The sequence below is a fragment of the Oryctolagus cuniculus genome, chromosome 7, assembly GCF_051225735.1.
Source record: "Oryctolagus cuniculus isolate XC-2025 breed Fujian yellow rabbit chromosome 7, ASM5122573v1, whole genome shotgun sequence".
In the NCBI taxonomy this organism is placed as follows: domain Eukaryota; kingdom Metazoa; phylum Chordata; class Mammalia; order Lagomorpha; family Leporidae; genus Oryctolagus; species Oryctolagus cuniculus.
The window spans coordinates 152,030,646-152,055,704 of NC_142873.1; the positions used below are offsets into that span (position 1 = coordinate 152,030,646).

Consider the following 25,059-nt stretch of genomic DNA (forward strand, 5'->3'; position numbering starts at 1 on the left):
CTTTATTTATTAATTTGGAAGGCAGACAGATCCCCGCACCACCTGCTGCCTCCCAGGGTGCACATCAGCAGGGAGCCAGAAGTGGAAACAGAACGAGGACTTGAACCCCGGCACTCCGTGTGGGTCGAGGTGTCACAGGTGGTCTGTTAACCGCGATGCTGGTGAATATGGAGGGCTGTGTTTTCCAGTCTTTCCTGTGGTTGGGCTGCTGCAGAGCTGCATTTAGGGCGTCCTGTTGCCCCTCCCTTTGGGGGGCTTTCCCGGACTGAGTGCAGGTGGGAGATTGTGGTCTAATGTCCGGTAAACATGGGCTCACCCAGGCCGGGAGGCCCGCAGAGCCTGGCCTGGGTAGCAGCTGGGGCTTAGTGCAGGGGAGTGCTGGCTGATCTGAATCTTTAAACTTTCATTATGGAAAGTGTCAGGCACACATGTAACGAGCTCCCATTTGTCTGTTGCCCGGCTTCCCCCCCCAACCAGTCTCTGCTCGCCCACTCCACCCTCCCCCGGCCTGGTTCGTTGAATCAGATCATCTGGTTTGATTTTAATGAGCAATCTGGGACTCTCCATTCTGAGAACAGAATTCTAACACTGTACTGAGGTCTGAGTGACAGAAATGAGCGCTGGCTTTTTTTTTTTTTTTGATAAGGACAGCCTTTTTTTATGACTAATAACGTGCTATTATCATAACTGGAAGTCACAAACAAGATTTTTTTTTTATTTTTTTATTTTATTTTATTTTATTTTTTTTGACAGGCAGAGTGGACAGTGAGAGAGAGAGACAGAGAGAAAGGTCTTCCTTTGCCGTTGGTTCACCCTCCAATGGCCGCCGCGGCTGGCGCGCTGCGACCGGCGCACCGCGCTGATCCGATGGCAGGAGCCAGGAGCCAGGTGCTTTTCCTGGTCTCCCATGGGGTGCAGGGCCCAAGCACCTGGGCCATCCTCCACTGCACTCCCGGGCCATAGCAGAGAGCTGGCCTGGAAGAGGGGCAACCGGGACAGAATCCGGCGCCCCGACCGGGACTAGAACCCGGTGTGCCGGCGCCGCTAGGCGGAGGATTAGCCTAGTGAGCCGCGGCGCCGGCCAACAAGATTTAAAGACAGTAAAGGCCCCTATGATTCTGTTGGTGATAACCCACTCTGGTGATTCTCTTTCTGTCTTTCCTTCCTTCCTTCCTTCCTTCCTTCCTTCCTTCCTTCCTTCCTTCCTTCCTTCTTTATTTTCTTTCTTTCTTTCTTTCTTTCTTTCTTTCTTTCTTTCTTTCTTTCTTTCTTTCTTTCTTTCTTTCTTTCTTTCTTTCTTTCTTTCTTTCTTTCTTTCTTTCTTTCTTTCTTTCTTTCTTTCTTTCTTTCTTTCTTTCTTTCTTTCTTTCTTTCTCTTTTTGACAGGTAGAGTGGACAGTGAGAGAGAGAGAGACAGAGAGAAAGGTCTTCCTTTTCCATTGGTTCACCCTCCAATGGCCGCCGTGGCGGGCGCGCTGTCGCTGGTGCACCGTGCTGATCCGATGGCAGGAGCCAAGTGCTTCTCCTGGTCTCCCATGGGGTGCAGGGCCCAAGGACTTGGGCCATCCTCCACTACACTCCCGGGCCACAGCAGAGAGCTGGCCTGGAAGAGGGGCAACCGGGACAGAATCTGGTGCCCCGACCGGGACTAGAACCTGGTGTGCAGGTGCCACAAGGCAGAGGATTAGCCTAGTGAGCCGCAGCGCCAGCCCGGTGATTTTTCTTAAAATATATATTTAAGTTACTTGAGAAGGCGAGTGGGGGAGAGAGAGAGAATGAGCACCCCGCCCCATCAGCTGGTTTGCTCCCCAAATGCCCACAGTGCACTTAGGGCTGAAGCTGGGAGCCAGGAATGCAGCTCAGTTCCCCCAGTTCCTGGAGCCATCGCCTCCTGCCTCTCAGGATGTATGTTAGCAGGAAGCTGGGATCCGGAGCAGCCCAGGTGGGATGTGGGCATCTTAGCCATTAGGCCAAACACCCTCCCCCAACTCTGATGATTTGGAGGCCCCCTGGTACCTCTGCTGTGCTCTTAGAAGCTTGGTGCTGTTTTCTGCCTTGTGTTCCGGGGTCCCCTTTGAGCCACTGTTCACCCAGCATCACCGGGGAGGCGCCAGAGCGGTTCTGGGAACCAAACTTTCTAGGGTGTGCGCTATGCCGGAGGGAGAGTGGGCGTGGCCTGTTCTTATGCAGGGGCAGGTGCTTAGTGAATGAGTGGAATCCACCCCACCCCCAGGGGCGTGACAGGAACCTTCCTTTCTGCCTGTGAAACCCTTCTTTCCCTGTGCTGGGCTGGGCACCAAAGCTGAGACCCAGTGTTCCCAGGTACACTGCACACTCGTGGGCCCCGGAGCTAAGTCCTCGGGCCACCAGCATGCCATGTGTCCCCTCTCTGCCTGTAGGACCGGGCAGCCTCCAGGTTGGCGCTTACACAGGCAGGAAATGCATGGTGATGGCACTGCTGGGATCTGCTCTGCGGAGTTTTCAACCCTCCCTTTACATTACACACGCTTTCCGGTTTTCACTGTTCTCTGCAAATGTGACTTTGAATGTCATCACCTTTCTTAAAGAGGACCAGGCTGAGCCGGTAGAGTTGTGTGTACCGCGTCTGTCTGGATTGAACTCTTCCCGGGGGCCTCACTTGGTTGTCTGCAGAGCACGGGCTCAGGTGCGCAGACCCCTCGCCTGCAGCGAGGCTGTTCCTTGGTTTGGCGCCGGGTTGCAGTTCAGAACCACTGGCCGGCCCCAGGCTAGACGAATGCGCACCTTCCGGCTGTGAGGGCTGGCTTCCAGTCTGCATAGGACAGCAGGTTGTTCCTCCTCCTCCCTCAGCATCTGTTTCTAGCACATGCTTTTACAAAGCTCTCTCCACGAGGTGTCTCCTGAGCAACCGCACCCCTAGTGCTTTCCCAGCACTTGATTGGACTTGTCAGTGATGCGCACGTGTGGACTTCTGTCCCGCCCTGCATGCCTCCGATCCTGGCTGAGGATGCGATGGCCGCTAGAAAAGCTGCGGAAGCACTGGGCGTCGCCTGAGATTGTGAGTTTGCTGGCCGGTGCCTCTGTACTCACGCGAATACAAACGCGAGTGGCCATGTCCCACAGGAGGACGCTGAGGCTGTCAGAAGGTTTCAAACTTGTTCCTGTAAATGCAGAACATTTACGGGAAAGGGGCAGTCTTGGACTTCATCTCACCTTCTTCCCGTTGTGGGAGTTTTTGGAACACCTTCCAAGAGAAGTTGTTTCCTGTCTCGTGGACAGGCCAGTCCACAGCCAGAACCCTTCTCTGCCAGGCAGCTCCTGTCAGGGATGTGCTACCGTGCTCCAGCCCTCTGGACTTCCGCAGGCTTGGGTGGAGCCCAGGGGTTTTTACATGCAAGAATGAGTCCCGGTTGATGGGTGACTCTGTTTTGCATCATTGATTGGAAACGGATTCCTGCCCCTGCTCCCTTGCTCTGGATTTGATCTTCCTGGGAGGACGAGGTCAGAGGAGGGGAGCAGAAAGAGTGGGTGCTCAGCTCCTGTTGCTGTGAAGGCCCCCCAGGGCCAGTGGCCTGGTGAGGAGTGGCGTGCCCCCCACACCTCTGCACCACGTGCTGGGAGCGAGCCTGACGGGGACGCTGGCTCGCACGCCAGAGCTTGCCCAGTCTGCCGGGAAGCAGCCTGGCTCAGGGTTTGGACTCAGCTGCACCTGGAAGCCGGGTGGTGCCTGTGGCTTTCTGAGCTTGGGGTTGTGGTGGGAAACCTCGGCCCCCTTGTCAGGGTACCTTGACCTGCTGCCGGCCTGAGGTGCCTGGGACAACCTCTTCTCACTTGGCCTGCTGTGGGCTTCCTGAAGTCTCTTCCTAATTGACTTTCTCACCGAAGCTGCTTTCCCAGAGCTGCTCTGAGCAGCACACTTGGGAGGTGTAGACGAGCAGCCCTGAGCGTTCTGAGGCACTTGGGAGGTGTAGACGAGCAGCCCTGAGCGTTCTGAGGCACTTGGGAGGTGTAGACGAGCAGCCCTGAGCGTTCTGAGGCACTTGGGAGGTGTAGACGAGCAGCCCTGAGCGTTCTGAGGCACTTGGGAGGTGTAGACGAGCAGCCCTGAGTGTTCTGAGGCCTCACTGGAGCTTGCTGGGCCACACATACTGCGAGTGTAGACTGGACCAGTTCTGTTTGTTTCAAGATAACGCACACCATCTGCCTCCCTGCCCTCCCTCGCTCTCCAGCCTCTGAGCAGTGAGGCCAACTGGCGGGGCTGCAGCAAGTGTTTCCATAAGCATTCCCACGATCCTTTCGGCGACCTCGCGGCCGTGTGCGGTCCCCCCCCCCCCCCCCGTGTGGGAGGTGGTCAGAGGTAAGGGCAGCACTTGGGGCTTGGAGCGCCTGTCTGGGCCACTGCCTGAAGGCACGCAAACACCGTCGTTCCCAGGGGGCCGGAGGGTCAGAGGGGAAAGTGGGTTGACGCCCACCTCTGCGGAGGAGGGAGCCTGGCAGAGCGGCCCATGCCCTGCCGAGCTCTCGGTGACGCCCGCTGTCAGCTTGGGTCACGGGACGTCGGAACCGAGAAGGCCGCAGCAGAGGTTTGCTGTTTGTGCCCTGCAGGTCCCGCTGTGCCTGGGCCCTCTCTGCTGTCATCCGTGAAACAGTTCGTCCCGTCTCCCTGGGCTGAAGGGGGTACAGGGAGCCTGGCTCTGCCTGCCCCAGGTGTGGGCCTGGCTGCCGTGTGTTTGGTTCCCGATGGCTCGTCCAGTGGTGCAGGTTCTTTCTGTCCTCTCAGGTCTCCGGCCGGCAGACCCCGCATCCTGGACGCGGTCGTGTGGCCAGGAGGCAGGAAATGATGGACACGCGTTTGTTTTCGTTCCTGGTAATCGGCGAGGGGCCCACTCCAGCGCTTGCTTGGGAAAGTGGGTCTCCTGGGGCTCGGCTGCGCGCTGTGTGCGACCTGGATGATTTCCCTTTTGTAGGTAAGGAGAGGCCTGGCCGGAGGGCATCGGGGAGGCAGCGCCGCCTCTGCCGTTTCTGCCGCTCCTGCTGGCTCCCGAGGCCTGTGCCAGTTCTGATTTTCATGGGAGGTCTTGCCAACTTAAGGTGCTTTCCCCCAAGACTTTTTGCTTTTAAGGAAAACCATCAGTTGGTGGATTTGTTTGGGTGAGAAGCATTAACTCTTATCTAGCATGGAATGGGAAAATGCCTTTTTGACGCATTCATAAAGAGCCATCCTATGTTTTGTAGAGGGAGATGCTGACGTGTGCTCAGCCCGGATCCCCAGCGACTGAACCTGGCAGCTTCTGGGGGCCCTGAAGCGGTCCTGGCGCTCAGAGTTTCTGCAGTGCTGGACACGCGGGGTCCAGCATGATTCTCAACTTGGCAGGAAGTGAGACAGGCCAGACAGACTCCACCCTTGTCCCTTTCCCCCCATCCCCTCTGCCTCTGTTGACCAAACACATACAGTCTCCTGCCAGGTGCTGTGTGAGGATTGGCTCCACCTGATCTGTAAGGTGACCTTGGGAAGACTGTCCGTTCCGACCTTCGTGTTACAGAAGCTCTGCCGGGGTCACCCAGCTAGGGCCTGGCGGAGCCAGGATGCCCCGTGTGCTGGAGGACACAGCTCCTCTCCACTTGGAGACTTGGAACCGAGTGGTGATGGCTCTTAGGACAGGGAGGGGCTGCCTGCCAGGCCGTGCCGTGGAGTGGGGACTAGGCACAGAGGCTTTGGGGCCACACGTGCCTGCTTCCGGATCTCAGCTCTGCTCGTCCTTGTGCCTCAGTTTCCATGCCTGAGACCAGCACCGGCCCTTACCCCCGGGGTTGTCTTTTCCAGATGAAGTGAGGTACTGCCATAGAAAGCACTTCAGCCAGTGACCGCAGGGCTGTCAGCTGCGGTCACGTGTTTCCAGCGGGGCGTGCTGGCTGAGTGAGCTGCCCTCAGGCGGCCCGAGGCGAGCGCGTGTGAGAGGCGGTGAGGACCTGTGCGGCTGAGCAGGCCGGGCTTGTTCCTGCTTCCCAGACAGATATTTTGGAGCCGGCCCCGTTGCCTCTCCGCCCCTTTTTTTTAGTTCTTGCTTGCTGAGCTCCTTCCCCAGCCGGCTGTTATAACGAGATCTTGCAGTCGGCAGTAGACTGGGCCGGAGCTGGTGGCCAGTGTCCCCGAGCTCTTCAGGTCTCCGCCCGGGAAGGGTCCTTTGGTCTGGCTAAAGGGAACCTGGAAGGAGTGACCTTGGCTGATGGCGTTTTCAGGCTCTCGCTCCAGAGCTGCCCACAAGCATGTCTGCAGGTGTTGCTTACTGCATGAGTGGAGGGGCGTGTGTGCGTGCGCACGCGTGTGTGCACGCGTGTGTGCGTGCGTGCGCACGTGTGTGCATGCATGCTTGTGTGTGTGCGTGTTTGTGTTTCCTTCCTTCTGTAATGGACTCTTAGCATCCTGTGCACTCTGAAGCTGACCTCTGTGGAAGAGCTAGGTTTTATCGAACACTTTGTGTTTTGGGAACGTGCTAGTCTCTTCACTTACACTTCCGGATGCTGTCCTCACACCAGCTCTGCAAGAGGGGTATTACTGTTCCTTACCACCAGGTAGCAGAGGAAGTTGAAGCTCGGGGGGGAAGGACTTGACCTACACTGCTAGGAGGTGGTGATGCAGCCTCCAGCCTCTGTCTGATGGTGCTTCCCAGGTCCTGTCTGCCACCGCAGACCTGCCGGGCAGCCCCGTCCTAGATCTTGCAAACGAAGACAGCAGAGTGTCACAGCTTGCCTCTCGCTGCCTGCTGGGGCCTGTTACAGACTGGAAGAGGGGCTCCTCATGGCAGGTCTGGGGGGGAATCCGCGCACTTGGTGAAGCGTTTGCATTGTCCAGACCCATCCCCGAAGGGCGTGGATGCGGCGGTGGCGGTTTGGACTCCTGCCCTCTGCTGCGCCGTGCCGGTGACTGACAGTGTGTGTGGTAGTGTCCTGAAGAGTCGCCTGGCGCTGGGTGGGACAGGCAGAGGTGCTACCTTCCGTGTGCGTGCACACGCGTGTCTGAAACAGGAGCCCAGGGAAGAAAGGAGCTCAGCGCTCTCTGTTGCATGAACGTCACCTTTTCCCTAAACCCCACCTTGGGACTTCAGCCAGAAAGAGCACTGCCCCCGCCGAGAGGGGGTCCTCAGGCTGAGCCTTCGCTGTCCCGGTCCCCGAGGGCTGCTGCCTTCCCATCAGCACTTGTTGGCGCTGCCTGCAGTTCGGACCCGGGTCTCCCCTCACCTGTGGAAGCCCCCATCCAGCCTTGGCTTTCGCCCAGGCCGTCTCGTCAGGCTGTTTGAGAGAAGGTTCCTGTGAGCTGGTTGCTGCTGCTCTGAGAACGGGAGCTTACTTTTCTAGCCTTCCTCAGTGAACGTGTGGGGGATGTTTTCCCACTCTGTTTTGTTAGCCGCCATACACGGGCACTCTGCGTGAGCCGTCCTTGGCTTGGTGAAAGGCTCATTGCATTTCTGTGCCATCTGGGGGAACGGGCGACACTAGGGCGTCCCTGAGGGACATCTGAGGACCCCCAGTCGTGTGTCCGAAGTGGAGAGATGAGCCTCCTGTTCACACCCCTGTGGTCACTGGCTGAAGTGCTTTCTATGGCAGGATCTCACTTCATCTGGAAAAGACAACCCCGGGGGTAAGGGCCGGTGCTGGTCTCAGGCATGGAAACTGAGGCACAAGGACGAGCAGAGCTGAGATCCGGAAGCAGGCACATGTGGCCCCAAAGCCTCTGTGCCCAGTCCCCACTCCACGGCACGGCCTGGCTGTCGTGGGGCGGCGGCTGCAGACAGCTGTGAGACGGGAGCCATCAGGCCGGAGGTGGCGGCGTCTTGCGGGCCCTCCGAGGAGTCCAGGAGGACGCTGTCCAGAGAAGGTGTCTGGAGAGCCTTTGGTGTTCAGGAATGCACTCGTAGTGGCAGCATGTGTGGAGAGAGGAGCCGCAGTAATCCAGGGCACAGAGGCAGATTCTGGTAGTGGGTGGAATTGTCCATGGTTTGCCCAGCCTGGGAGAAGAGACCCCCGTCCCTGTCTGATTTTGTGACCTAGCAAGTTCTTCCCTGAAAGTCGGCAGAAATTAATTTTTGTTGATGATTTTTGTAGATATATTTTATTTATTTGAAAGGCACAGTTACGGAGAGAGGTTGGTTCATTCCTGAATGACTACATAGGGCTGGACCAGGCTGAAGCCAGGAGCCCAGAACTCCACGGGGTCTCCCATGTGAGTGGCAGGGGCCCAAGCAGTTGCACCACCATCCAGTGCTTTCCCAGGTGCGTTAGCAGGGAGCTGAGTTGGAAATGGAGCAACCGGGACTGGAACCAACGCTCACATGGGATGCTGGTCTTGTAGTCGGAGGCCTAACTTGGCGCTCCACAATGCTGGTCCCTAGAAGTTAACTTACAGTTCAGGTTACCGTTGTCTGGAGAGTGTCAGGGCACGGCAGGCAGACCTGTGCTGCAGTCTTGTTTGTTGGTCACTGCCAGCCCATGGGGTGTGGCGGTGGCCGGTGGTAGGCCTTGCTGTGGTGTAAACATAAGTTGGCTCCCCAACTCATGGACACAGTTAAGTTGCAAAGTCGTGGCTGCTGGTACTGACGGGGTGGAGGCTTGCTCCAGGCCCCGTGTCTGGCAGTGGCCGATGGGAGGTCCTGGGGTTGCTGGGGGCATCCTTGGAGGGCAGTTCTCCAGAGAGGGCTGGATGTGGAGCCTGTGTTGGGCCCAGCTGCTTCCTCTGCCTCCTGGTGACCCTTCCTCTGCACGTGTTCCGCCATCTGCTGCCCTCGTGAGACGCCATGCCAGTGGGGCACCCAGTCTTGGGTTGTGAACCTCCAAAACCATGAGCCAGAACTAACCTCCGTCCTTCATGGCGCTTCCCCTGGGTGCGTGTCACAGTGGCGAAGCTGACTGACGGGCGCTTGGCAGCTGTGTGGTTCCCTTTCTCTTTCAGAATTGCTGTGCTGTTTGGATTCTTGGTATTCTTCATTAATAAGTAGAAAATAAAATTACCTAGGCAGTGTTTAAACATTCTTAATGTTGCTATAGGTAGTTCTAACAATGCAGAGGTGCATGCAGTTCTGTTCAGGAATTGCGCCCTGCGGTTAAGCCATGAGCGAACAGAAAGCACTGGTCCTGGTTATCTGACGTTCAGCTTTGTGTTAAGTCTTTTCAGTTAGGGGTACATCTAGGCCTGCACCTTCCTTATCCCAGAGGGTTTCCCAAGCCTACCCTCGTGTAACATTGCTGTGATTCTGTGTTTTACCAGTTGGAGAGCTGGAGCGGGGCACGCCCAAGGGGACATGCTGCAGCCCACCCAGCTTCCCAGAGCAGAGCCAAGAGCAGTGCCTGGGAGCCTGGCTGAGGGCCACAGCGCCGGGGACCTGCCCATTGCCATCGCCCCGGGCCGGGCCCTGCAGCAGGCCATCGCTTTGCTGTGCACACGGCTGCGTCGTGAGAAGTGGCAGGGAGCCAGCTGGGAGGACCAGCTTCTCAACACAGCAGAACGACGGTTGACATCAGTTAACGGAATGTTTCAGAAGAGCTGGTGGGGAGGATTGTGAATGTTGCCAACACAGAGAGACCACGGAGGTCTGGGACGGTGGCTGCGCCAGTTGCCCTGTCTGACTGTTATGTGGTGTTCATCTATCCAAGTGTCACACTGAAACCCACACGTTTGTGCAGTTAGTGTATGTCAAGTAGACATAAAGTGCTCAGGTGGCCTGGATTTAAATCTGCTGCTGCACCAAAATAAGCGCATTTTTAAAATGTATTTTCTATGGACGTTTTCAAGTCCCCTCATGTCTATTTAAAAACAAAACAAAAGGAAGGAGCAGTTGCTTTCAGGCAGGCGCTGGTTGGGAACTGAGTTTGGAGCATGCAGTAGGGATCAGCCTGCCTGTGGGCGGGGGTACAGCGGAGGGGCAGGAGGGGCCCCCGACGTGAGCGGCCTCCTTGGGGACCCTGGACTGGGAGTGCCTCCTGGCGGAGTCCCTGCCTTCCACCAGCTGAACGCCTGATCTCGGCAGAGCAGTTAGGGAGTGGGAGCCGTAAACAGTGACTTGGTTATCCAAGAGCTCCAGTGAGAGGGTGGCTGCGGCTCCCGCGGGTGACTCATCTCGGATATTTCACTTCCTGCAGGGCTGTGTAAGGGAAAAACCAGCTGAGGGCTGTCGCAGGGTTTGACATGCCGCCTGGGAGTGGGTCACGCTTTTCCCCGGGAGAGGCGCTTGCTGGGTAGGGGCTCGAGGTGGTTTGGGGACTCTCCCCAGGCTGTGGCGTTTGGGACCACCAGGCGGTGGGGAGCAGCTTCCGTGGTGGAATTAGCTTGGTGGGCTCCTGGGCTGGGGAACGGGCAGGGGCTCCAAAGAGCAGGCAGAAGCAGGGGTGTCGAGGGAGGAAGGTGGCGTGGGGGTGCGGGTGGGGCTGGGCAGCACCTCCTGTCCTCTGCCCTCCTTCTCGCTCCCTGGCACACAGGGCAGGGGATCATGTGGGGTGAGTGTGTGCGAGTCTGCCCGCCTTTGTTGGTGCTTAATGACTTGGAAGCTGAAATAGCACTCCACCCACCTTTCTAGAGACTCCTGGCAGCCTCAGTGGAAAACCTGTGTCAAGTGAGGGAAAATCCGGGAGGAGCGGGCCTTGAGCACCCCACCAATGTTATGTAAAAGTCCTGGCCGGGAGCAGTGTGCCGCGCACTGGGGGGGTTCCTGCCTTTCGGGGAGGATGCCCAGGCCTGGGGCGGGAGGCTGGGGCCTCACGTGGAGCTCCGCTCAGTGATTCTGCAAGGCAGGGTGTTGTCAGGGCCACACTGGAGGGAGACCCACGCCCCTGCAGGTTAGCTGGGGAAAGCAGGCATTCTGTCATCATCGTCATCATTATAACATATGCACGCCTGTAGAGTCTTAGACTGCTCTGGGAAAAGGACGAAAAACGCATGCATGCAACAGATCTCCCAGCGTCAGCTCTGTGCAGACGTGGGCCTGGGGTATGCGCCCGTGAGTTATTCCTTCTCCCAGAGTCCTGTTTTGTTTTGTTTTAATTAGGAGTGGGTTTCTAGCTCTCTGGGTTCCCCACCCCACAGCAGACAAGAAGCAGCGTCCTGGGTGAGGAGGTGCACTGACAGCCTGACGGACAGCAGATGGGCCCGGTGTCTGGACAAGCAGTCAGGGTGCCAGCGTCCTGCAGCGGAGTGTCTGCGTTTGATTGCTGGCTTCAGCTCCTGACTCCAGCTTCCTGCGTGTAGACCCTGGGGGGCAGCAGTGAAGGCTCCAATAACTGGGTTCCTGCCACCCGCGGGGGAGGCCTTGATTGAGTTCCCACATTCTGTTCTTGGCAAAGTCCTGGTTGTTGCCATTGCAAGCATTTGGGGACTCAACCAGCAGATGGGAGCTCTCTATTTCTCAAAAAAATTTAAAAAATGATAATAATAATAAATAAGAAGGAAGCACAGGGCTCTGCTGCTGGAATGGATGCTCATAAGGGGCCTTTGGCCACTGAGAAGTGGTCTTGTTGATAGCCTTGACTTGAGTTCAGTTGGCGTTGTGTGAGGACGTGGAGTGTGTGGTAAATTTTCGAGAACTGGCTGTCTTGAGGATTAAAGAAGGGATGGTTCTTGGCTTTCTGGAAGTCGCTGGGAAGAACCCCAGACCCTCAGTGGGATGGAGCGACTGGGATCCTGCCATCCTGAGCGTGGCCATTTTTCCGGCCATTCCCTCCGTAGGACATAAGCTCCCACTGGTTGGGCTGGGCTTGCCCATGGCTCTCCTGCTCAGTGGATAAAGTTGGCAGGGATGTAGGGGAAAACCTCTCAACATGGAGATAGGGTGTTAGGGGCTAAATTTGCCACTGCTGCCTGCGTGGCCTTGTAGGGCCTTCTCTGAACCTGTGACCTAGTGAGCTTGACAGGTGCGTCCAGCCCTGTCTCTGGTCCTGACGGGTTTGTTTAATGTTTTCCTAGTGTTCAAAACCACCTTGGCACAGCCCCTGGATTGCTGTTTTTAGTGGCTAGGTTACTTGTCCCAAGTCATAGGAGTTTAGTTTCCCCGGAGCAGGTCATGCCCTTGGCCCAGGGGTCATTCCTCTTCCCAGGTTCCTTCTTTCCTGCTCCACTTCTGTCCCCCAGGCTCTGTCTCCGTCTGATAGCTTGTGTGTGAATTTCCTAACTTGGTGTAAAAGGTGTGAAAGCTGACCCAGCTCTGATGCTCTGCGGAGGATCTCGAAAGGTTGAAGGGGCTCTGTCTGCCAAGGGACCGTGACCACCATGGAGGGCACTGGATTTCCCCTGCGAGTGTGTGCATGTGGCTGTTTGGTGAGGCGTCTCCCCGATGCGTGCACTTTTCTTGTTAATCCAGAATGTGCTGTGTTCTGGAGCGACCAGATCTTGATGCGTCGCTGCCCCGAGAGCCCCCAGCGCAGGTTGTTCTTGAGCCACATGGCAAAGGCAGATCTGACGTCTAAAGCGAAGCTGGTTGGGTCACAGATGACACAGAGAGAAACTGTGGGCAGGTCTAGACTATGTAAGTGCGAACGGTCAGCCTGAGCTCCATCCGCGTTTCCCTCTGCGTGCCTGTAACAGAGGCATCGGCTGAACCTCTCAGGAACGTAACCTCGGCCAGCCTTGGAACAGTCTGCAGGCCCGTGCCTCGGGGAAGTGTGGGACTGCCCTCCCCAGCCCCTGGAGCAGGCGGGGAGGACTTAGCATTGGAAACGGCAGCAGTTTGGGTCACTGCTGGTCCTTAACATTACAAACTGTGGTTGTTTTTCAGAGTGGACAGTGAGAGAGACAGAGAGAAAGGTCTTCCTTTGCCGTTGGTTCACCCTCCAATGGCCGCCGCGGCTGGTGCGCTGCGGCCGCGCACCGCGCTGATCCGAAGGCAGGAGCCAGGTGCTTCTCCTGGTCTCCCCTGCGGGTGCAGGGCGCAAGTACTTGGGCCATCCTCCACTGCACTCCCTGGCCACAGCAGAGAGCTGACCTGGAAGAGGGGCAACCAGGACAGAATCTGGCGCCCCGACCGGGACTGGAACCGGTGTGCCGGTGCCGCAAGGCGGAGGATTAGCCTATTGAGCCACAGTGCCGGCCACAAACTGTGTTTTGAAAGGACACATACAGACCACAGCCACCCTGATGAGGCTGGGGTACCCTCTTGAGCAGGTGGCCCCAGCCGGTCTTCCTGTGACTCCCACTCCCCCCACTCGGAGCCCTGGGTGTGTGACGCCGCTTTAGTGGTCCTGCTCCCCACCCCCGTCTCAGCTCCAACCAGTCTCCCATAGTTTCCAGAGAAGCCCTTCTGTACCACTGACTGCTGTCCATCAAAGTGAGTGAAAAGACCAGTAAGGATTCCACTGTCTCTAGTGGTGTTGGTGGGTTGCCGTTTGAGGAGGGCCCGGCCACGGGCTTCGCCGGCTGCCGAAGGCCACAACAAAGGGGCCCTGAGGCACCTGGGGCACCTGGGGCTCTGCATTGGGTTTTCCAGCGGGGCTAGGTTGGCGGGCTCAGGCAGGGAACGGTTTCCTTTGCCACCTGGGACTCCTGTGCCCCGTGGGAGGGGAGAAGCGTCACTGCCTTTCCCGGTGGCCTCGGGAGCCGTGGAGCAGCAGCACTGCTGCGCTCTGTTGGTGAAAGCAGTCGGAGGCGTTCCGAGGGCAGGGGCGTCCGTGCCGCCGTGCGGGGAGCTCAGTCACGTTGCGGGGCGGCTTGCTGTGGGGAGCTCGTTACGGCCACCTTTGAAGCTCATCTCCCTTGCCTTCTGAGGCTCCGCGAGGAAAGGCCAGAACGGCTCCTGAATCCTCACGGGAGAAGTGGGCTTTGAGGTTGTGAAGCCTGGAGAGCGTGGCCCAGAAGCCTTACCTGTGAGGCAGACAGAGCGGAGCTGCTGTGATGTGAGGCTCGGGACCCAGAGGCTGCCCCGAGCAGGTGGGTGTAACCTGGCCTTGGTGGAAGCCGTTCTCCACAGGGGCCCGGGCACCCCCGTCCGTGCCAGGCCCCTGCTGCCCTTCTCAGCTCACCTCCCTCCGGGGCTGTCGTGTGCTCGGACCGCCCACTCTGCTCCTTTGTCTGACACCTGCCGTCTCCAGGGCTGCTCAGGGCGGTCCTGCTCAGCCTCCTCCCCAGTGATGATCCGGGTGGGCCCCGTGATGTGAGCATCCCTCTGTGTCTGTTGTTCCACCCGTGAGCCACTCCTGGGCTGGGCTGTGTCCTACTCCCTAGGGGCTGGACACAAGGGTGCTGCAACAGGTTGATGGAAACACGGAATTCAAAGCTCTGGTTTTTGTGATGCCAAAAAATTTTGAAATCCCTGCAGTTTTTAATAATATGCATTTGCTATGAACATTTTGAAGACCCCTCCTATACATAGATTTCAAGATTTTTGTGCCGAAATAGTTGTCTTTTAATTCCAGTTTCCACAAATGTATCGAATACCCTCAAGTTATTTGACTTTTTTTTTTTTTTTTAAGATTTATTTATTTAGATGAAAGTCAGTTACACACACACACACACACAGAGAGAGAGAGAGAGAGGCAGGGGAGGTAGAGAGAGAGAGAGAGAAGTCTTCCATCCGCTGGTTCACTCCCCAATTGTCCGCACTGGCCAGAGCTGCACCAATCTGAAGCCAGGAGCCAGGAGCTTCTTCCAGGTCTCCCAGGCGGGTATAGGGGCAGGGGCTCAAGGACTTGGGCCATTTTCTACTGCTTTTCCAGGCCATAGCAGAGAGCTGGATCAGAAGTGGAGCAGCTGGGACTCGAACTGGTACCTGTCTGGGATGCCGGCATTGAAGGCTGCAGCTTTACTCACTGCGCCGCAGCCCCGGCCCCAGGTTATTTGACTTTTGGTTTTCTCCCCGGCCAAGCTTCCCTGTGTGCGGATCATTGGCAGCCCTCTGGTGCCAGTCTGGTGAGATGTTTTAGGCTGCGGTGTGTTGTTTGACATAGTTATTCTGAAAAATTGCTTTAGTCCACAGTAACAGTTGTTTTGCTTGCTGCAGGGTGATTTGAGCGATTTTGAGCCTTTTCTCTGTGATGTGAAAACAGAAAGTGAAACTCTTGGAGGCTGGTGTTGTGGCACAGAGGGTAGCCATCACCCATGACACCGGCATCCCGGATGGTTGCTGTTTCAAGTTCAGCTGCTTCTCTTCCAATCCAGCTCCCTGCTAATGGCCTGGGAAAGAGCTGAAGATGACCCAAGTCCTTGGGCCCCTGCTACCTACCTGGGAGACCCGGAAGAAGCTTCTGGCTCTTGGCTTTTGCCTCACTCAGCCCTGGCTGTTGTGGCTGTTTGGGGAGTGAACCAGCAGGTGGAAGATCCCTCTCTTTGTAACCCTGCCTTTCAACTTTAAAAAAAAAGAGACTTTTCCTGCCTTGGGTCATATACTAAGAAACACAACCAAAAGCCTGAATATACACTAAAGCTGGCCTTTTTTTTTTTTTTTTTTTTTGACAGGCAGAGTGGACAGTGAGAGAGAGACAGAGAGAAAGGTCTTCCTTTGCCGCTGGTTCACCCTCCAATGGCCGCCGCAGCCGGCGCGCCGCGCTGATCCGATGGCAGGAGCCAGGTGCTTCTCCTGGTCTCCCATGCGGGTATAGGGCCCAAGCACTTGGGCCATCCTCCACTGCACTCCCTGGCCACAGCAGAGAGCTGGCCTGGAAGAGGGGCAACCGGGACAGAATCGGCGCCCCGACCGGGACTAGAACCCGGTGTGCCGGCGCCACAAGGCGGAGGATTAGCCTACTGAGCCGCAGCGCCGGCCAAGCTGGCCCTTTTTAAATTCTCCAGCATCCTAACAAAGGTGCTTCCTGGATTTTTCCCCATATGGGTTTTCGTTTGCATCATGAGCTCTGTGAAAACCGGAGACTTTGTTCAACATTCAGCAGCAAAACCAGTGCCTGTTACTAGGAAACACCCAGTAAACACTTACTGAATGACTAAGCAAACGGGCAGAGAACGGGAGGGCTGTTCTTTCACTGTTTACCTTTTCAGTACAGAACACACCGCCAGTGGAGGGGGAGCTTACGAAGAAGTCTGCGACGGCGTCCCAGGCTCCTAGCCTTGGGCCAACAGTTGACAAAGCAAACAGGCTGGGGCGCGCAGTTAGGCTGCTGCCTAGGGCATCGGCATCCCGCGTGAGCACTGGTTCAGTTCCTGGCTGCTCCACTTCTGAGCCAGCTCTCTGCTAATGCACCTGGAAAGCAACAGAAATGGCCCAAGCGCTTGGGCCCCTGCCACTCACATGGACGGAGTTCCAGGTTTCTAGCTTCAGCCTGGCTCAACCCTGGCCGTTGAGACCATTTGGGGAGTGAACTAGCAGATGGACAGCCTCTCTCTCTTTATCTCTCTCTCCCCCCACTCCTCTCTCTGTAACTTTGCCTGTCAAATAAATTACTCTTAAAGAAAAAGAAGGAAGCCTGTTAGGGAAAGTAACTGTATGGGAGGGAAATCCTAGGAGAGTAGCAGGCGTGGGAAGAGCAGTGGAGTGCACGGTGCCCCCGCCTTGCCTCTGGGCACCAGTGTCTCCTTTCTGCACGCATCACCCGCTCCTGTGGTTGCTTACTGTTTTACGAACAGTATGGTCCAGGTTTCACCCCATGGGCCTAGCTGGGGCTTGGCCCACAGCTGGCACTCAGCACAGTTTTTGTCTGATCAAGGGCTGAATCCAGGACAGTGGTTTTGTTGAGGGGCAGATGGGCCCCAGGAGTTGAGTCTGCACTTGCAAGAGGGCATGGTCCATCTGGAAGGAACATTGGGGCCATCACATCCTAAGCCACCTGGGTACGTGAGCAGCCCAAATCACACGGACGCCCCAGGGCGAGGCAGATCTTGGACCCGGGATTTCCAAGTCTCAAGTGCTGTCTTGTATTTTTTTCTAGCGGCTTTATCCATATTTGGATATCTGATAACGACATGATATGCTCAGTACTCTTCAACCTGCCAATCCATGAGGCAGATACCAGCTGTCTCTCTCTCTCTCTCTCTCTTCCTCTCTCTCTTATTTATTTGAAAGTTGGAGTGTCACAGAGAAAGGAGAGGCAGAGAGAGAGAAAGGTCTTCCATCCAATGGTTCACTCCCCAATTGGCCACAACAGCCGGAGCTGCGCCCATCTGAAGCCAGGAGTTTCTTTTGGGTCTCTCACATGGATGAAGGGGCCCAAGGACTTGGGCCATCTTCCACGGCTTTCCCAGACCATAGCAGAGAGCTGGATCGGAAATGGAGAAGCCAGGACTAGAACTGGCACCCATATGGGATGCTGGCACCACAGGCGGCGGCCCCAAGATACCAGCTTTTGTCTTCCACCTGTGGCTTCCCTTTCTCTCTTCTGGATTTTGCATTTGTCTTAGCTCCAAGGGGAAAAAAATGCCTTGCTGTGTTGGCATATTAGTTTGAAATAGGCGCACACACAGGGGTTTATGCCTAAATAACAGAGCCCTTTGTGAGCTTTATGGAAGTCACAGTGTCCTAGGTAGTCACGCCCACCCCATTTCTAAGGTCACGCATGTTGTTGCCACAGCTGCGGGTCACCCACGTGTTTTTTATTCTCCCGTGTTGTTCCTGTGTGGACCCCTTAGGGTTTGGGATGGCTCCCAAGCAAATGGCTCCAGTTAACTCTAATTTTAACTTTTTACAAGCTGTCACTAGGCTTTCCCATGTTGCTTCACTTATGGGAAGCATTGAGCCATTTCCTAATTTAATGATAGTTAAACATCCTTAGCCTTAGAAATCCGTTGTGAAACATTTCCAATTAAGATTAATTGGGATTATGTAAAATATGAGGTAGATGGTTGTGGGCTGGTGACTGAGTGCTGCCAGCTCCGTGCAGCCGGGCGGGGGAGGGCCGTCTGGAGGAAGCGGCTGGCACCGAAGCCCAGAGCAGGGTCAAAGCTCCGTCTTTGCACGTGGACCCTCTCTGGTCAAGTCCCATTTTGTCTCCTGCTCATCACTGCTCAATTTCTAGTTAATCCCTTCTGAGTCCTAGTACGTTCTGGACTAAAGCCTCAAGTTAGCTAGTTTTACTGATGTCTGAGTTTGCTTTTCAGTGCCAAGAAGATTGTTAATATCTAGTTGATATGCTGTCCAATGACTGGAAGTTTCTAGACATCTCAGTGGTTTCTGAGTTAGAGCTGTACGTAAAATGTTACTGTGGCAAGGAGGCCTTGGGCTTGACCTCTGCGGCCAGGTGACTCCGTGTTGTGGGCAGGCCATCTGGTGCCTCGTGGGGTGTCACATGTGTTACTGAAATTATGTTAACTCTCTGAGGTCATGACTGCCGCCATCTTACAGATAAACAAACTGAGGCTTGTAGAAGTTAGAGAATTTGCCTAAGGTCATGGTGAACAGAGTGGGGCTCGACCGGGCCTCTCATCCTTAGCTGTGTGTTCCGCCCTCAGCATGGTGCTGCTCTTCTTCCCGTGTCACCGTGGCCTTGGCCGAGGCCCGTGGGTGTGGGAGTGTGCTGCACCGCAGCACATTCAGGGTTGCCGGAATGTGTCACTAAGCAAACAAGTGATAAGGTTTCTGGTGTGGGTTTTTTTCCTTTTTCTTTGCAAGGCGGCTGGGTTGGTTGTGTCTTGAGTAAAGAAAGTTTTTTTTGTTTCGTTTTTTTAAGGTGGCCAGCTGGGTATGCTGTCTTAAAATCTGAAACTGAGTCTAGGTGGTAGTGTCCCCAGTAAATGGGAAGGGGTCCCAGGCCCCCGGCCTGCGGGAGGCTGATTGCCCTGGAGAATAGACAGGAATGCCCAAAGCCTGTGTTTCCTTGCAGCCAAATGCGGCGCTCGGGGGTCCCTTTGTATATTCAGTGGGACTCTGGCGCTTGTTGATGCAGAACTCAGAAAGTCCTGGAGTTGACCTGAGTGGGGCAGGCCCCAGACTCAGAGCGCACAGTGGCTCTCTGCTAGGTGGCTGTGGGGCCCGCGTCAGCTTCACTGGCCCACACGAAGGTGTCTGCTGGTTTACATGGCCCGCCTTTCTCATCCTGCTCCCGTGTGCCGTCCACCCTTACCTGTGTGTGCTGCCTCCTCTTAGCATGCCTTATGTGGTTCGGGCGACTGGCCCAGGGTGACTTTGTGGCATAGATGGCGAATGAGGACAGCATTGTGAAGCACTCAGTGCGTAGCTTTAAAACGGTGCTCAGGAAGCAAAGTAATTCTTATCCTCCTGGATATGAAGTTTGTTGCACGCGTCGTCCACTTTGCCAGTTGAAGGGAGCTCTCGACTGTGGCGTGGCTCTGGTGTTGGTCAAGCGTGCACAGGGCCTTGGGAAGGTGACCAAGCTTTAGCTGAAGGATTGAAGACTTTTCGGCCTCTGCGTGAACTTAGCTTGTTCACCTGGCTTTCCCTGGTGTGGTGCTCACCAGGGGGTGGGCTGCAGTTACCTGGTGTTTGCATGCAGGTTACAGCAGAGGGAAACCCGTCGAGCAAGCTCACCATGGACCCAGCCGGGAATTATATCCTTGCAGCCTCCCAGCTCAGCTGCGCAGAAGGGAGGCCAAAGAGGGGGCTTTCTGGACTCTCCCGCCTGTCTCCCGCTTTTTCAGAGTCTTTGGACAGAGACTGCCATCAAAGGTGCAGGCATCCCCAACCGGTCCCCTGCAGGTGCATGGGGGCGGGCAGAGGGCCCATTGCAGGGCTCCCTGGGTCTGAGGATACCTTGGGCAAATAGCAGGTGCAACAGTGCTTTGTCGAAGGAGTTTCTGTTTTCCTGCTGTGAAAGGATGCTTAGATGCTTTTCTTTCTCCCTCCACAGAGTGACCAGCAGCTGGACTGTGCCTTGGACCTAATGAGGCGCCTGCCTCCGCAGCAGATCGAGAAGAACCTCAGCGACCTGATCGACCTGGTGCGTGCCCTCCTCGCGTGCTTCCCTTTGAGCCTGCCGTCACGGTCGGATGCTTTCTGTAGCTGTCTTTCCGTGCAGAGTTCAAAACACCACAGGGCCCCGCGATCCCTCCCAACAGAGTTGAATTCCACATGGTAGTCGTCTTAGAGCCATCCTCGTTGGTGAAGCCAGGATAGGAGTTCTGGTGTGGATCGCCGTGGGTCAGCCTCCCCCCCACCTTGTCCGCAGTGCTGCACAGTAGCACTTGGGCACCGGGAAGGCGAGGACAGACGTCCAGCAGGTGCCCACGGGGCAGCGTCAGGCGCTTAGCCGCCCTGCCCACTGTCGGGTGAGCTTCTCCAGCCAGTGCGGTGGGAGCATCCACCCTGCAGGGTGCTTCAGTGGCCCAGAGTGGGAAGATCTGACAGACAGCAGTTGGCTTTTGTTTTTTAAGTTATTTATTTTTATTTTATTTGAAAGATCGATTGATCTTCATCTGCTGCTTTACTCCCCAGTTGTCCACAACGGCTGGGGCTGGACTAGGCCACAGTCAGGAGCCCAGAACTCCCATCTGGGTCTCCCACGTGGGTGATCCTGAGCCCTGCTCTGCTGCCTCCCAGAGTGTGCATAAGCAGGGAGCTGGATCAGAAGCGGAGCAGCCTGGACTTCATGCAGGCATCCTGAACAGCAGCCTGATCAGCACACCAAACACCTGCCATGAAAAGTGGCTTTTCAGGTGCTCGTTTAAAAGTAGCCACTTCGTTTTTAAAGGTGTTTATTTATTTATTTTTTTAATTATTAGAGTGATTAGTCTCCAAATGATGCCCCAGATTAACTGGCATTGTACTGTTTGAAAACGCTCGGTGTAATACCCAGGGGACAGTCGAAAAGCCATGAAATGAAATTGGGTCCCCGGAGGCCACCTGCTCAACGTAGCTCATTCCGCCTGTGGGTGCTGGCCCTGGGTCTGGAACCTGGTCCTGAGTCCTTGCTCTGTTGTTTGCATGAATGCTGTGTCCTCCTGGGTGTAGTTGTTGCTAAATGCGGCTCCTCAGGGAGGTGTCCTGGTTCATCTGCTAGACTGCTAACCAGGTTACTTAATTCCATTGTGTGAAGTCAGAACAGCTTTGCTAGGAAAAGCTGCATGAAACTGTGTTGTCACAGATCCAGCTCTTGGCGGCAGTGTGGGAGGCCCAGGGGGCAGCTGTCTGTGTGTGTGTAAGGGACACAGTCTCCCAGCCCAGAGGCAGCTGGGAGACTGAGCGGAGCCGGTGGAAGAAGTGGTGACCTTGCTGTGTTCTGCACGGAGCAGTTCGGGGGGGAAGAGGAGGTGGTTTCCGAGGTCAGTGGCCCTGCCGCTCCGGTGAGCCTAGCAGAGGCTCGGGATCGGGGTTCCATACCAAGGCGTGAGGGAGGGGGATCACTGGGCTCTTGTAAGAGGGCGTGGTGGGGTTGGGACGCAGCCCGTCTGCAAGGACAGCCGCCCTGTTAGGAGTGTGACCCTCTGCTGCTCGTTCTCACATTTTTTGGAGGAGCCATGCGCTGGGATTTTTGTGTGAAAACCACCCCCCCTTTTTTTAAAATAAAGATTTCACAGAGAGAGGGAGAGACACAGAGGAAGGTCTTCCATTTGCTGATTCATTCCCCAAGTGGCCACAATGGCTGGAGCTCGGCCGATCCAGAGCCAGGAGCCAGGAGCTTCTTCCGGGTCTCCTACACAGGTGCAGGGGCCCAGTCACCTGGGCCATCTGCTGCTGCTTTCCCAGGATGTTAGTGGAGAGCTGGATCGGAAGTGGAGCAGCCAGGACAGGAACCAGCGCCAAAGGGAGAGGCTTAGCCCACCGTGCCACAGCGCCAGCCCCCGCGTTCCCTGACTTTTAAACCGTGGTCTGTTGGGAAGGTTGAATCTGGATTCTTCCCAGTCTGGTCCTGCATGGTGGGAGCAGGGCAGGCAGTGAGCTCAGAGGATTGGTCCTTCTTAAAAACGATGAAGCGTCAAGTTGGGCCGGCGAGAGGCGGCCCTGGCTCGCCTGCCGTGGCGACAGAGACTGCACGGCAGTGCGAGGCTTGGTGGGTGCTGGGTGCTGTTGCCTGGTCAGGGTCTGCCATGGCCTTGGGCAGAAGCTGCAGGCAGAGGTGGTCTCGGGTCTGATCCAGCCTTTCACTGGGTGTGTTGCAGGTGCTGGTTTTTCTCGTGAACTCTGTGTGAGCATGTGTCTGGCTGAGTATAGACTTAGCTTGCCAGTTCAGTTGCTGCTAACCCAACCTGGCCACGAGGGACGATGATCAGACTTCCCTGGGCAACTCTTGGCGTTGCAGGGCGTTTTGTTCCTACACAGCCCAGTGTTTCCACTCTTGTCTCAGAGACGGGCCTACAGCTGGTCAGCTGGTCCCTGTGCTCGGGGGCCATGTCCCTGGCCTCCACAGGGATGTTGCCACACTGATGGGGTGTGAAGGAGAGGACCAAGAGCCATGTTGCACCACAGCCCGCGGTTAGTTTGTGGGATGGGGTGTTGGACACAGGTTGCCGTGCCAGGCAGGGTTGCCCTGGGTGGCATTGCACAGATGGCTGTCTTTCCATTTGTAACTTCGTCTTCTATAGTGGGTGCTAGACGGGGTAGTGCCGGACCAAGGCTGGGGGAGGTGGCTAGCATCTACTGAGTGCCTGCTGTATGCCTAGAGCTGGCAGTACATAGAATACGTGAGCAAGAGTGCCCCCATTTGCTGGTTTACTCCTAATGCCCGTCACAGCTGGGGATGGTGGGGACCCAGTTACTTGAGCCATTGCTGCTGCCTCCTAGGGTCTGCGTTAGCAGGAAGCTGAAGCCAGGAGCTAGAGGGGCATGGAACCCAGGCACTCACTGTGACAGAGAAGCATCTTGCCCACGAGGCCAAACGCCCTCGCCTGGGTTGCGTCTCTGTGTGTGATTTCTGACTTGATCTGTTTGCACAGCACCCGTCTCGGGTGCTGCCAGCACTTTACTTGATTAGACAGTTGAGAACTCCAGGTGGTGGCACGGGCGTGCAGTGCCCAGAGTCCCAGGTCCTCCTGCTTGGGGGCTCTGCCTGCTGGGGACCTTTGGGTCCCCTCATGTATGCTGCAGCAGGGGGTTAAATATGGCACCTCTTCGTGGTGTGAGTTGTACTTGTCTAGAGAGAAAGTAGTAAGTCATTTGTTAGTAATGTTGAAACAGATGTGTTGTGGAGATGCCTTTAAATTCACGTGGTTTGAGAACTGGAGACGTGAAAGAAACTCCCTTCTTAGAGCTGGGCCGCTTAGGATTAGCCGTTTGTTTTCCTCCAGAGCTTGGGGGGCACCAGCTTCCCCTGCTGGGGTTGTGGGGAGGCCAGCCTTGGGGCCCACCTTCCACCTGAGGCTGGACCGGAGGCCCCGTGGGTCCCCGTCACCCAGAATGGGCTGGGGAAGGGGTGTTTTTGTAACTGCCTAATTGAAGCCTGATGAATGGCGGAGTAGAAATGGAGCATGACTTCTCGGCAGATGAGGGCCGCCGGGGCACGCCTCATTGCCGCCCGTCGCAGGCGCACGCGAAAGCCGCTGCTTGATGAAGGGGCAGCCTTGGCGGTCCTTGGCCGCGCAGGGCCTGTGTGAGGGGCGGCCGGCTGGCTTTGTCCTGGATCCTGTGAGTGGCCCAGAAGTCACCCCGGCCCTGCCTTCCCTGGGAATGACAGGTCTCTTTTAACTGAATTCGCAGAATCCCTTTGTCAGAGTTGGTCTGTGCTGAGTGTGCTGTTGTGGTTCTGAAGTTCACGTGCAGTCTTAGTTCGCTCCCAGAGCTGTAATTTCAGAAAATTCGCAGCTCGGAGTCTTTCCAAAAGCAGAGCGTTCAGGGCCTTTGTGCCCTGTGGGCTGGGTCCAGTCAGTGTTTTCAAAGCACAGAGGCGCTGCTGGCTGCAGAGCGCAGCCATTCCTCCTTGCTTACCTGCCCAATACAACGCAGGGAGGCGGTTGTTTTGAGAAAAGTCCGACGTTAAGACTGACAAGAATGCTAGGATGTGCCAGCGTTCCCCCGGGCGGAACGGCCTCGCTTAGAAGCGGGAGCCAGGGAGCTGTGGGGAGTGATGCGGTCCTCCCGGGCTCCGGTTACAGAGTGGGGTCGAGGGACGAGGTGGGTGCTCGGCAGCCCCCGCGCGCTCATCCTGCCGGGTCAGCGTTTCCAGCCTCAGGGCTTCAGCTGCCTCGGGTCGGACGCGCGCTCTGATTGGTGGGCCGTGGCCTTCCTTTGCAGATGGCCAAAGCATCATTTTATTGCCTATTAATCCATTGTGCCGGAGTGGAGTCAGCTGCAGTCCGCTGGTGAGCTGTTTCAGAAGTGCCCTCCCGCCCGCGTGGCCCGAGAATCATGTGATGGGAAGATGCTTCCTTGGCTCCTCACCTCTGGCCATGTATGGCTGTGCTCGGCGTGCTGGCAGCAGGAGTCGAGACTTCTCGGCTGGAGTGTATTTTGAGCCCTGAGCTGAGGAAGGAGTTTGTTTCTGCAGATTGGCGCCCAGCGGGCCATCCGCCCTCTGCCTTTTTCAGAGCAAACCAAAAATAGCCATAAATCTGTTTAACCAGGCGAGGAAGACGCTGCTTGCAAACATGGGTCACTTCATTTAAATTCCTGCTCCTGTGCCTTTCCGGTAGTCCCCCGAAGCCCCAGCTCCTGGGCGTGCCCGGACTTCACTCCAGCGAGGGGGCATCGGGGCTGGGCCAGCTGCCAGAGTGTCCTGGCCAGGCCCATGGGGTAGAGGTGGACGAGATATCCCGCCTTCAGCAGGGAGCGGGGAGTCCACAACTTGCTCGGCTTTCATTTCAGCAGAGTCCTCTTAGCCGAGATGGCCCTGCAGAAACAGGGCCAGCTGGGCACAGGGCTTCCCGCCGCGTGCCTCAGCAGGACCCGCGCTCCGACGCGCCCGGCCCAGGCGGCGGGCTGGCTGTGGGGAGCACCGTGTGTGTGCTCAGTGAACCGGGAACCCCGTGGGGACCAAGGCTTGTTCCCGTGAATCTGCTCCCCACGGAGCGGCCAGCAGAGACCAACTCACGCGCTTCTGATGGGGAAATTAAGATTGACACTGTGTTTGATAGTTCAATTAATGCTTGTGAGTAGCAGGATACCCTGCTTATCAGAACGGTTGGTGTGTGCTAAGCAGCCTACTTCAGACTGGTCTCCCACGGTCTCTTTCCCGTGACAGCCATGTTGGAATGAGTCCTAGGACTGCTCTGTCCCCAGGTGGTGGAAGCCTGCTGGACACGGGACCCGAGGCAGCGCCCCCACCCGGGGGTCT

At 56.4% G+C, this 25,059-nt stretch overlaps 1 protein-coding gene across 5 annotated transcripts in view; it reads left to right on the plus strand.

The window, feature by feature from the left end:
- Positions 1–25,059, plus strand: part of CAPZB (capping actin protein of muscle Z-line subunit beta) — a 119,207-nt gene that overhangs the window by 37,508 nt on the left and 56,640 nt on the right. For all 5 annotated transcript variants that reach the window (XM_017346515.4, XM_051858034.3, XM_089301422.1 and 2 more), the window contains exon 2: positions 19,705–19,794. In XM_017346515.4, coding sequence (XP_017202004.3) covers positions 19,705–19,794 — 90 coding nt within the window. The remainder of the gene's footprint in view (positions 1–19,704; positions 19,795–25,059) is intronic.